General features: G+C 29.3%; 1 protein-coding gene across 1 annotated transcript; it reads right to left on the bottom strand.

The window, feature by feature from the left end:
• Positions 1–2,126: 2,126 nt before the first annotated feature.
• N0V96_001741 (uncharacterized protein) lies at positions 2,127–3,805 on the bottom strand (the record flags this gene model as incomplete). The annotated part of the gene is made up of 8 exons (XM_065756306.1): positions 2,127–2,284; positions 2,364–2,461; positions 2,518–2,783; positions 2,871–3,074; positions 3,137–3,241; positions 3,300–3,383; positions 3,622–3,655; positions 3,771–3,805. 8 exons carry the CDS (start codon positions 3,803–3,805, stop codon positions 2,127–2,129), a joined length of 984 nt encoding a protein of 327 aa, XP_065615546.1.
• Between the last annotated feature and the right edge of the window lie 10,445 nt (positions 3,806–14,250).

Genomic DNA, 14,250 nt, shown 5'->3' with positions numbered 1-14,250 from the left:
GGTTTGGGGTTTGTTGTAAGTGAGACTTGATTATTACAGTTGAAGTTGGTTGATGAATTGATAGGAAATTCAAGGCGAGGAACATTGGGTTATATACACGCTCCCCATGTCGTCCAATATCCTGGTCATCACAACCCAGATACGGCCTCACTGTCGTCAGAACGAACACATGCAGCTTGAGCTGCCATGCCATGTGCTACTGAGCTGCCACAATCTCACTTTTTGCCTCGGAACCTGAGTCTCGTCTCCAACAGAACCCACCGCCACAACACAGTTCGCATAGCTCTTCGCATAGCTTGCTACCCTGCCACACCCCGTCCAAAACTTGACAAGGCCTCAGGGGGGTTAGAACGGGCAGTCCATCAGACGAAGAATGGTTGCTATTCGGTGAGCCCAACACTTCGGATAACACCCCTGCCTGTATGACAGATCGATCAACCCACCGATCCTCTGCCTAGAGTGTTGCCCCCTCTCAAAACGGCAATTCCCTGTGCGGTGAAACACCAATGGAGGGCGAGGGTTTCCTTCACAGCTCAAAAGCAGGAGCCAGCTCACGCACACAACGCAACGCACCCGCACCCGCATTCGCACAGCTCTTTTCGACGGCGGATCCCGCAATGCGAGCGAATGCTTCTTATTTGGTTTCCATTTCGCTTGGACGTCCCGTTTCGGGAAGCATTGAGCGCTTACCTGCCCTTCTCTCCCCCCACCTTTAACTCAAAAAATAAGTGGAAGAGAGAGTCCGGGGACGAGATCCGCGCCGGGCTGGCGGCGGGAAGAGTCTCAGTCTCAGCCTCATCTCTCTCTCTCTCGCATACTTGACTTTATTCTTTTCCGACCGGCATGTGTCAGCGGCGCAACATTTGCCAGCCAGGTCCCTTTTTGTCACGTTCCAGAAGTTACTCAAACCTAAGTGGGTAAAGAGGCGCTGCGAACACTGCCCACCTCCCTGATACCTCCCCGAGGGCTGACTCGAAATGTTTACGTTGGGGAAGAGTGAGTGAGCCAAGAGGGTTAAAACACGTTTTGCAAGTTAATGCAATTCGACGCAAGTTGCTGGCCGGTGCGGGGACTGGGTAAAGCATCAATCTCGGTACGCAACGTTGGCACGAAGAAGGTGAAGTTTGGCATGTGCTCTAGCCTTTTCACCGAGGGACGTTGGTGTGGAGGTGGACGAGAAGAAGGTGCGGGTTGTTTACTGATTGGCGATGATTTCCCCGGCAGTCGTAAACTCAACCTCTAGTTAGTAGGGATGTGGGTTGTATCGCGAGGGCGGGGGGCAGTAGGATGAATTTGCCCAGCTCATACATACAGAGAGAGCCCAAGGTGTGGAGGGGTTACGAATGAGAAGAAGCGGGAATAGGCTTCGGTCCCATGTGCGCCAGATGGACGATGCGTAGTCAACACTGCGTAATGCCATTCCCTTTTTGCCTTTGTCAATCATTTCCTTTGATAGGTCATTTTTGGATAAGGTAGGTCTAGCTAGGGAAATCTAGATGAGAAGAACATTTTGGGACTGCGTAAACCAACTATTCCAGGTCAAGACACCCAAGTACTTACGTTTCCGGACTCGGGTCTGGAATCGAACGGGAACTCGTGGTGATTCATCGCTCTTTTATTATCGAGCAGGAAAAAAACCTGGGTAAAGAGAAAGACTAACAGAACAAAACCAAGCTTCTCTCTGTCCCTTCGACCCATTGAAGTGCCCTTTTTTTTTTCTTTCCTCTTTCTTGGATTCACTACCCTCTCCAAACTCCGCAACCGCCGAGCCGCCTTACGCTAATCTCAACCAAATCCTCAACCGCCGGATCCAAAAGTCGTCATCAAAGTCATCAACCGTTCAAACAACACCGTTTCTGCGCCGCCAACCACCTTTTTTGTCAAGTTTCACTATTCGCCAACCGCCGACTCGACAACAGCCGCCGTTCCCACTCTACAGCCGTCCCACCAGCTTCTGACTCCGATCCGATGCTTGTCTAAGTAACGAAATGAGATGAGCCAAGCAGAGACTTTTTTAAAACAACAACAAACGATCCAAGGCAACTTCATACTCGGGGAGAGAGTGACCAAAGGGGAGATAGAAACCAGTCTGTTCTGTCATGCTTGCGGTGCGGCACAGAGAGCCCTTACACTCCAGTAGCATCATCGAAAACAATCGCGGCCTTGATGGCGCTCTTGTTCTTGATGGACTCGAGAGCTTCACCAAACTGCTCAAGCTTGAACGTCTTGTTGACGATACCCTTGGTCTTGACCTTGCCCGAGTCGAGGTAGTCAATGGTGGCGGCTGCGCGAGTGTTAGGATGACTGGGCTTAATGTGCGTATGCAAGCAGTAGGCACAAATGTTTTGAAGATTGATACGTACGGAACATATAGGTCTCGGAGAAGGAGCCGAGAATTGTGATCTCGTCACCGAAAATCTTGGAGGGAGGCCATGATACACGAGCAGAGCTGCTGTAGACACTGTAGTTTGACGGATCAGCAACCATGTACGCTGAAACGATGATTCGCAACCTTACCCATAGACTACGAGCTTGCCACCGCGGCGGACGTAGTTGATGGCGTCCTCGAGAATCTTGACGGAACCGGTAGCCTCAACGACGACGTCAAAGCCGTACGGGTGGTCCTTCTGGAGTTGCGTGAACTGGACCTGAGGGTCAGAGCGGGACAGCTCAACGTAGTTGTCGGCAGCATCCAAGCTGCGAGCGAGGTCCATCTTTAGACCTTGAGGAGCCGCGATGGTGACATTGCAGCCGCCGTTGTGGCGCATGAGTTGAGCAAGCATCTACATTGTAGTACATCGATCAGTCACTGGTGCACGGGGTGCAGGGTGCAGGGTGCAATCTCCCGGCCGAAGTCGAGGTGGACTCACGAGACCGGTTGGGCCGGCGCCGAACATGAGGACGCTTGATCCGAGGCGGGGCCGGATCTTGTCCAGACCGTGGCATGCACAGGAGGCGGGCTCGAGAAGAGTGGCATCGACATCGTTAAGGTTGTGGATCTTGAAGACCTTGCCGGCAGGGTACGCGCAGTACTCGGCGAAACCACCGTTCATGGTGACACCGTGAGCCTCGAACTGCAAAGGAAGTGTTACTTCAACATCCGTCCGTATAAGTGGTAAAGTGGGGTCGGGCATACGTGCTCGCAGAGCAAAAGCTCTCCACGTCGGCAGTAGAAGCACTCATTGCAGAGCTCACTGTTGTCGGCAGCAACACGGTCGCCGACCTTGAAGTCCTTGACTTTCTGTGTCATCATGTTAGCAGCCATTTCATCAGGAGTGGAGGACAATAGCTTTGCTTACAGGTCCTACGGCGGCGACGACACCAACAGTCTCATGGCCAGGAATCAAGGGAAACTTTGCAATGAACTCTCCCTCGTGAATGTGCTATAAATAACGTTAGTTATGTCACTCGAGGTACGACTGGAGGCCGTTAGGTTTGGGAGGTTTTACCAAGTCTGTGGCGTCCGTGTTAGTCGTACTGATCAATGCAAAAGATCACTCTCGACTTGCGCGGCGTATGCATTGGTACAAGAAAGATGACGGTTTACTCACCAGTGCCACAAACACCGCAAGCTCTGACTTTGACCAGAACATCATTTTCCCGAAGCTCTGGGAGAGGAACTTGGACGATTGACCAATCCTCGGGCTTCTCGTACCTGGATGAGGGGTCAGCTTAGCGCCAATGGAGGGGTAGATGGTCCAGCAACCAGAGTTGCGCGAACTGCCATGCTGGTCCGATGATCATTCGTGGTCGACAGAGGGGAACCATACCGAAGGGCCTTCATCTGCTTGGGAAGGTTCGACATGTTGAAGGATTCTTGACTGGTGTCCTGAGGGTGGCAGATGTGCTATCGTAGCTTGATGCTCAGTTAGCGAATGTCAACAGTATTAGTGAAGCTCAGCTTGTGTTATAGGGGATGCAAAACAACCATGGAAGCTACTAACGTACACAAGAGACTCACTAGAGGACAGGCGAAGTGGGGAGAAGTTTGATTCAGTACTTCTGTGTGAAGCTCCTAGAGGTGGAATGGGTAGCTTTATATATGGCCTCCTCCGAGCAGCGCGGGGATGGGCACATCTTGGGACGGAGATGGGACCAGGGTCCAAGGTGTTGGCTGGCGTGTCTAAGGTCAGGGTAGTTACATCTAAACTCTCCCTTGGACTTGCATTGTACGCTCGAATCGGCGAGCTTCGAAGGCTACACCGAGTCCATGTACCTCTTCATTCGTGCGGTGCCATCCGGCATGCTGGCGTAGGTAGCTGCATCCCGCGTCCGCAGACGCATTCTCGACCATATCGACGCGCCACTCGGCCAACAAATGATGGTACATACACGAGACGGCATGCCACGCCTCGAGAAAGACCCCAGCCTGGTCTGGCCAAACATTGATCGGTGAGGGTAAAAAGCACCTGAGAAAGACCGGAGCTGTTGGCAGACCACAGAGCTGAGCAAAGTCTAAACCCCCCTGTCCGTCCAAAAATTGCCCCGCCCCCAGACTTTCAGCGGAGTTATTGCTGCAAACCTGGCGTCATCACGCAGGGCAGGGCTGCCACCAGCAACCAGACTTCCAAGCGCGGGAAAGTCGGGAGGTAATGACTTTGGGAGCAATCGAAAATCAGGGAGAAGACTCAACGTGTGAGGGGCAAGGTCATGACAACGCGTCCGCGAACGAGCTTCCAACAACTGCCAGGCAGTCCAGCTGTCTAGCTCATCCCACTGAACGGGGTCAAGACACTATCATCGAGCCACTCAGAGAAGCGAGAGCTAGCGAGCTGCATACAAATTGGAGAGTGGGGAGCGTGCAAGAAGTCCTGGTCTCGACTTGTAAGTGTGTGAACCAGACAGTGACAACACCACTTCCACCATCAACAACACCATCTCTTCTTTTCTTTCCCGCCAGGAGGTCCACTTGGACACCGCCGCAGTGCTTATCTTGCACACCCGGCACTCTTTCCCTGGCACACTACCTCAACAAAACACTCCCAGAGCCGGGCCAAGGAGAGTGGGAGCGTGGTGACACCCCATGGCACATGACATGAACTTACCGTAGTCTACTCGTCTCGACCTTGCCCAGCACCCAGGCTCTTGCTGATATCCGCGCCCGCGATTCTCTCTCCACGCGCTATCCTTGGAGTACCCCCCTCGCCGGTTGTTCCCCGGTTTGCTGGCCTTGTAGCGCCAGCCCTTGGCGTGGAGACACTGCCTCCACATGGAGTTGACTTAAGACCCCACCCCACACGACGGATCACCCCCCACGACGGATCGCTCGATTAGGCCGACTTTTTCCCTTATTTAATACTACTATTATTATACTATATAAGTATTAAATAATAATAAAAAAATTATAAAAATTATATTAAAATTATTAATAAATTTACTATACTTAATTATATAAAAAAATATATTAAAAACGTAAAATAAATATTAGCTTTAATAAATCGATTTAAAAAGCTACTACGAATTAGGGAATCCCTTTATATTACTTTTTTTAAAATAATTAAAAAGTATTATAATAGTTAAGAAGTTAAAAAAGATTATTAAAAGCTTAATAAGTACTAAGAATAGTCCCTTATTTATTAAATAATTATATAAAGCTAATTAAGATTTACTTTAACTTATACTTAAATTAAAAAGTTTATAACGCGAATTATTTAATAAAATAATGACTAATACCTATTTAAAAAAAAATTAAAAAAAAATAGCTTTTTTAGAAAAGAATCTTATATTATTAATGTTATAGGCTTATTATATAGATTTAAAATATATTAAATCCGTTATTATTAACGTTATAAAAGCCTTTTAAAAAATCTTAACGATTTTAAATATTAATAAAATCTTAAGATCCCTCTATTAAAATATAAATAAAATAAGATTAATAAAAAAGAATAATAAAAACTATTTAATATTAAATAATTTTAAAAAAAAATCTATTTATATCCAGACTCCTGGGGACCGTATTTAAATATTTATATTTAAATATATTTTTTATAAGTAGTTACTACTTTTTATTATTAATTATTTTTAAAAAAATAAACTATATAATAATAATAATTCCCTAAAAAAATATTAAATTATACTTCGTAAAGTTTTATATTTTTTTTAAATAAATAAATTTTAAATATAATTAAATTAGAATAATTATTTAAAATATTTATTTTTTAAATAGAAGTAAAAACTAAGATATTACGACTTAATATATATAACTAAGACTAGGGCCGGCCCCGTAGGCTTATAGCGGTTATAGTATATTATATATATATAAAAGCTAAAGAATATAAGAGTTATTTTATAAAATAAAAGAACTATAAAATAAGTTATATATAAATAAGAAAAGTAATTAGGTAATAAAGTAATTATTATAATTACCCTAAATAAGCAATTATTAGTATTTATTTTTTAATTATTAACGAATAAAATAAAATATTATAAAGGATATATTTAAAAAACGAGACTTATATATAGTATAGCCTCGAGCTAGGCTTAAAAATAGAACTTTTATAGCTTTTTTTAATAATTAACTTAATATTAAATTTTATAATTATTTTTAATTATTTTTATTAAGAAACCTTTTTAATAAAATTATAATTAATTACTAAAACCTTATTTATTTTATAATTTATAAATATAGTTTTAAAAAAGCTATTTATAATTATAATATTATTTATTTAGTATTTATAGCTTTAATTTTTTGTTAATATATTTATTATAACTAATTAACCGTAATATTTTAATTATTTTTTATTTAATAAGTTTATATTATAAAAAACTAATTAAATAATACGAACAATATTTTTTTATATTTTAATTAAATTACTTACCCTGGGCTCTTTTTATTTTTTTCTAAATAGCCTATTTAAAACTTAGTTAAAGAAATAAAAACGGCCCTAATAAACGTTAATTCTAATAATAAGGTTATATTTAAAAAGGAAATTTATAAACGACTCTAAAAAAGAGTTAAAAAGGAGACATAAATATTATTAAAATATAAATTATATATAACGAAATTATAAATAAGTTTTAGAACTTTAAAATTATATTTTAGTAATTTAGGAATAGCCCTTAGCGTATTTAGGCCCTAAAAAACGAAGTTATTTAATTTAGGGAATAAAAAATAAATATTAATATTTAAGTTTTTTAGAGAGAAGTTAATACTTTCTAAGCCGTTATTAATATTATTAGTACCCCCCTCTAGGGAGGACGATAGAAGTTTAAGTTTAGTATATTTATTATTTATAATAATATTTTAAGTATTTTTAAAGGATTTTTTAATTTAAGTTAAGAACTATTAGAACTTTTATTATAGAGATTTTATTAGCGAAATTAAGAAGGTTATATATATTATTAATTTTTTTTAGGGAACGAGCCCTTAGATAGTTTAAGCTTATTTAAAAAGAATATTTTAGTAAGGAGATTTTTTAATAAGTACTTTATTAAAATATACAATATTTATTATAATTTTAATAAATTTAAAAAAAGCTCTTAGGTCCCTATTTTAAGATTTTAATAAGAAATAATAAACTAAGCGCGACTTAGTATAGTTATAATAAACTAAATTAGTAAAAAAAATACTTTACTAAATTCTAACGTCTTAATACTTAACTAGATTTTATTAATAATACTAAGATATTTATATTTTATTAAGGACTAAAGGACGAAATTAAGGATAAACTAATTAAGCTTAATAAATTAAATAACTTCTTTTAATATAGCGAGCTCGTTATTAAAATTAATAATTAATTTTATAAATATAAAAAAAAACGACTTAATATAAGATGTAAATACTAATAATAACCTTAGTATAGTTTTTAAATAAATTAAAAACTTCGTAATAACTAAAATAATAATTACTAAAGTACTATTTATAAATAATATAATAGTTTTATAAACCTTAATGTTACTAAAAAAAAATAACTACTTAAAAAAAAACTTTAAGTATTATAATTATAATAAGCTAGGATATATAGCTAGAGATTATTAATAACCTAAATATATTTAATACTAACTTATTCTAGAGAAATAAGTTAATATTATAAATAAAAAAGTCCCTTATGAATAACTTTTATAAATAGCTTATTATAATAATAACTATTTTACTTATTAAAATAATAAAAAATAAACTAAATAGTATCTAAAAAAACTTAAAAAATAACGGATAATTAAAATATAGTACTATTTTATTAATTAAAATACTAGCCGTTAGGACTAAAGAAAAAAGTTATTTTAGTATATTAACTAAGTACTCTTAAAAATAATAACTTTAAATATATTATTATACTCTCTTAAATTTATAAAAAATATAAAAAAAAACTAAGACGGACCTTATTATAAAAAAATACTTTTTATTTTTTTTAAAAAAAAATTATATAAAGACTTTAAATATTACGGCTAGCTAGTTATAATAAGTATATTAATAAAAGTTAAGGCTACGAATACTAAGTAAATAATATTATAATTATAAATAGCTTCCCCGAAACTATATTTATAAATTATAAAATAAATAAAGCTTTAATAATTAATCGTAATCTTATTAAAAGGGTTTTTTAATAAAAAATAGCTAAAAAATAATCGTAAAATCTAATATTAAATTAATTATTAAAAAAGCTATAAGAAGTCTATTCTTAAGCCCGGCTTAAGTCTATACTATATATAAATCTTATTTATAAATATATCTTTTATAATATTATTATTTATAATTACCTAACCGTTTACTAAATAATTATCTATCCTATTTATATATAATCGTTTATCTTACTTTTTTTATAAATATCCGTTCCTTATTTTATTATATAATCGTAATTACGTAACTTATTTATAGTTTTTCTATTTTAAAAAGAGTTATTTTAAATTCGTTTTTTTTATATATATAGTATAATAACTACTATAGGTTTTATAGGGCGGCCCCTAGCTTTATTATATTTATTAAGTTATAATATTAACTTCTCTTTTTAAAAAATCTAGTCCTCTAAGCTTATAAATAAATCGTCTATTTTTAAGTTAGGGAATTATTAAATTTATTCTATTAAAAAATATACTAATACGATATTAAGTTAAATTAAAAAAATTAAAATTTTAAGTAGCCGTATCTCGTTATAAGTTATTACGTATTATTCGTTTTTTTTAATAAAAAATATAAAAAATAATATTTTATTTAAATTATCGCTCGCATAATATTTAATATTTAGTCCTTTTTAATTTTAACGTTTATAAAATATACTATTACTTAAATATATTATATAATACTTTTACTAATACTATTTATACTTATAAATAATCGTAATTTTTATTTAATAATTTAAGCTAATTTAATATAGTTAATTGTTTAATAATAAAATCTAATTAATTAGATTATAAGAAGTAAATAAAAAAATCGCGCTTTTAAAAAAAGGGTTATAAAGTTATAAAAAAAAGCTAAGGCTTATTAAAGGGCTTAAGCTAAGTTAAATAAATTGTTATTTAAACTAAAGCGTTTTTTATATTTAAAAGCGAATAATATTTAAAAAAAATTATATTATATTAAAAAAATTTCCTAAGGATATTAAAAAATACTTTATTAATAGCTTGCGAAGTATAAGCTAATAATACTTTCAGGGGTTATTAATTAAGATATTATAATAGCTAGGAGTTCTAGTTTTAATTTTAATTTTAATACTCCTTAAGAAGTTATTAAGAGTTCTAAAAGTTCGTAATAAGTTCTTATATATTTTTTTTATATTTATAGTTTTTTTTATTTAATTAAGAATTCTTATATTTTATTCTTAATTTTATAATTAGTAATCTTTTTTAACTTCGTATTTTAATTCGTTAGGTTCTATAATAATATAATTTTTTTATATAAACCCTTAAGTATTAGTTTAAAAAAATAAAATATAAAAAACTAAATAATACTTTATTATATTTAAAAGTCTTAGTTTATAATTAATATTTAAGACTTTTTAAATAATTTCGAAAGGTCTAAGTTTTTTATAATTTAATTTATTATTTAGTTATTTTATTTTAATATTATAATAAAAGAGATAAGTACTATCCTCTTTTTTTTAAAAATTAGTCCTCTAATTTTTAATCTATTTACGTTTTTTTTATATATTAATATATAAATTCGAAATTTAAAAATACCCCTTTCTAAATCTTTTTAAGTTTTATTATACTTACTACTATTTTAATAGCTTATAACCTTTATTTTACTTTTCTATATACTATTAACTAATATTTATAATTTAAATAAAATAAGGATTCTCTTATACTTTTACTAACTATATTATTATATATAAATTAGATTATTAATAATAATATTACTTAGTTATTCTAATCGTAGTTTATATAATAATAGAAGTATATTTTAAGAATTTAGTTAATTCTTTTTATTTAACTATCGGTTTATAAATAAAAAAGTAATTAATAATTTATAATTTATACTAAGTTATAAAATTAAGGATTTTTAAAATTTTAAAATAAATAAAGTACCTCTATTAAAAAACGATTTTTTTTAATATATTATAAGTAATAATAATATTTTTTAAAAAAACGTATATACTAATTTTTTTATATTACTAGCTTTTTTTATAGGGTATAAAATAAGCGAACTTAGTAAATCGATTAACTATAACTAGAATATTATCGTACTATATATTTATAAATAGTTTTTTAAACTTTAATAATTTAATAATAAAATCCTATAAAATCGATTATTATATTTCTATAAGTAGTTATAATAATTATAGCTTATTATATAATTTATACGGGCTATTCTTATTTTTTTTATAAATTGCGTAATCTTTAATTACGTTAGTAATTTTAGTATATATAATAAATTTATTATAATACTAATAAATCCGTTTTTATATTTTAATAACTCTTTAATAACCGTATATAAGTATATTATAAATTTTTATAATAAGCTTAGGGGTTATTTTTTTTAATCAGGCTAGTATTAATTTTTCTAGTTATTATAAAAAGCTTTGTAATTAGTATAAAGCTACTATTTTTTTTTAAAAAAATAACTTATATTTTTTAAGGATTATAACTTCGTAATTAGGTCTTTTATTAAGAGCGTTTATTTTATTATTTTTTTAAACTTTTTTAATAAATAATTTAAAAGTTATATTTAAATAAGAACTCGCTTTATTTAACTTATTGTTTATTTAAATTCTTATTTATTATAAAGTTTATAAAGTTTTTATAATTTATATAAACCGTAATTTTATATTTAGTTCTGGATAATTATAATCTTTATTTTTTAAAAATATTTCGATAATAGTTATTAATTCCTTATTATAAATTTATTAATTTAATTTTATTCCGTAAAATATTTTAAAATAAAAAATAATATAAATAAAGTTTTTTTTATTTATTTTATTATTTTAAAACCGCTCTTATAATAAAAATCCGAGGCGTTAATTTTAATTTTAAAAAGTTTCTGGGGGTTTAAAATTATAATAATTAGTTCGGAAATAACTATATTCTTAATTTTAATAAATACTTTTTTATATTTAAAGTCCTAAATAAATAGGTTATTTTTTTTATATTAAATTATTAAGAGGTTTAATAATATTAATATAGTTTTTAAAAAAATCGTTAATAAAAGTTAATAAATCCTAAGAATTTTTATATGTCCTTAACGTTTTATAATATAAGCTAGTCCCTAACTATTTCTATTTTTAATATTTATATATAGATTTATTTTAATATTATAATATATTTAAAAAAAATCTATTTTTTTAAATATAAAACGTATACTTAGAGGGTTTAGTATATAATTTAGTATTTTAAAGTTTTTAAAATACTATATAAATATACTTCTCGTATATTTCGAGGTTAAAAAAGAAAATAAAAAATATTATTAATATAAATAATAATAAAGATATTAATAAACTCCCGGAGTATATAGTTAATTATTATTTAAAAAGTTATTAGAATATTAGTAAGTTTAAAAGGTATAATAAAATATTTAAAAAATCTTTTACGAATTTAGAATACTATTTTTTTATTTATTTTTTTTTAATTTTAATTTAGTTAAAAGCTTTTTTTAAAATTTATTATAATAAACTAGTTAATTTTATATAATAAATCTCTAAATTCAGTAATAAATAATAAAAAAATAGTAATTCTTTTTTATAATTTTATTAAGTTTTTTATAGTTAATAATAAGTCTTAGTTAGTATAAAAAATAGGGGTGATCCCGTAGGGAGATTTTAAGGGTTAAATATATCCTTTTTAAGTTTTTTTATTAATATACTTATTAAAATAGTCTTATTTTTTCTTAGTTTATAAGGTATATAAAAAAGAACTTAGGTTATGTTCCTTTTTAAGTTCGATTTTTATATTTTAATTATTATATTTTAGTAATCCTATTTCTTTAGGTTTTATAAATAGTTTTATATATTTTTAATACTCTTTAAATATAATTTAAAGTTATTTTAATCCTTAATTATTTATATTAAATACGAACTTCTTAGAGCTTTTTACTATTTTAATAAAAGCTATATATTATATTTTTTTTTAAAAAAGTTATAAGAAATTTGTTTAAACCTTTTTTTTAAGTTGTTTAGTAACTAAATTTACTTATTAAACTTAGTTAGTAATTTAATTTATTTATAGGTTATATTTTCGTAATTACGAGATTCCTAGGATAATATTAATATTTTTAATTTTTTATAATATTATATTATAGTTAATTTTTATAATTATTAATATATATTAAGAGGTATACAGTCTCTTAATTAATATATCCGTTATTATAATTAACTTTTTTTTACTATTTATAATTAGTATAAGTTATTTTTTTTATATTTATAATAAATTGAGTTTATTTATTATTTTTAATAATATAAAACTTTTTTATATACCGCTATTAATTATAGTGCGTAATAATTATCCGCGTATAACGAGTTTAATTAATAAGTATACGTTATATTATTATTTAATTATATATAAGAACTTATTTTTAATATTTACTTTTCGTTATTCTTTTATAATTAGCTTTTTTAGTTTTTTAATATTCTATTCCTTAGTTATTCTTTTTATTCTGTTTATTTTTATTATTCTCTCTAAGCTCGTACTTTAAAAAATATAATAAATCTAATATTAGTTATACTTATAATCGGTTTATATTATATTATTATTATTTTAATATTATATAGGGAAGTCTAAGCTTAGTCTAAATATTATTTTATAAATTCTATTAAAATATAAGATCGTTTAGTTTAGTAATTAATTATTAATATAAATATCTTTAATAAGTTAGTTATTACGTTTTTATAAATAGAAATAACTATCCTTTTTAGGTAAGAAGTACTAGAAGTATTTATTATTTAGGTATTTTACTTAGAATAATTTCTTATAAAATATATTTTTAGTATTAAATAGGGAACTATTTTCCTTTACTTAGAGTATTATAAAAAACTTTTTTTAGGTTCTACTATTCTATAAAAATTATAGTATTTATTTATTATTAAATAAGTTAATATTTTTTGTATTAATTTTTATTAAAAATTTTTTTTAAAACTAGTATTATTAGTATTAAAATAAGATCTATAACTAATTTCTATTTAAATACGTCATTAAATAACGTCGTAAGGTTTATTTAAGTTATATAATAATTCTTTACTAAAAATAAGTTTACTAGGGCCTACGTAAAGTTCTTTATTAAATTAAAAAATTAATTTTTTTTAATTTTTTTTAAAATTAAGGTTTAATTTTTTTAATTATTTTAATCTTATTTTTTATATAATAAGTTTTTTAAGCTATTTTTTAACTTTATAAATAAATTTTTTTATTATTATCCTCTCGTTTTATTATATAAATAGACTTAGTTAGGACTTTTTTTTAAAATTAAGTTTTTTTAAACCTAAGGGGTCGTTTTTATTTACTATTTTACTATATTATATAAATAAAGTTATTTATAATTTCTTTTATATTAAGTCCTTTTTTTTTAAAACTTAAAAAAGTTATTCTTTTATACTTATTTAGAGTTTTTATATAATTCTTTCTTTAAAAAAAATAAAGGGTATTTTTTTATAATAAGGGTCCGTCTTAGCCTTCTCCTCTATATTTTTATAAATTTAAAAAAGTATAATAATATATTTAAAATTATTATCTTTAAGGGTATTTAGTTAATATATTAAAATAACTTCTTTTTTAGTTATAACAGCTAGTATTTTAATTAATAAAGTAGTATTATATCTTAATTATCCGTTATTTTTTAAGTTTTTTTTAAATATTATCCGGTTTATTTTTTTACTATTTTAATAAGTA

This window comes from Colletotrichum fioriniae, assembly GCF_027942845.1.
Source record: "Colletotrichum fioriniae strain IMI 355084 chromosome Unknown scaffold_1, whole genome shotgun sequence".
NCBI lineage: Eukaryota > Fungi > Ascomycota > Sordariomycetes > Glomerellales > Glomerellaceae > Colletotrichum > Colletotrichum fioriniae.
This window is presented reverse-complemented; position numbering and strand designations above follow the sequence as displayed.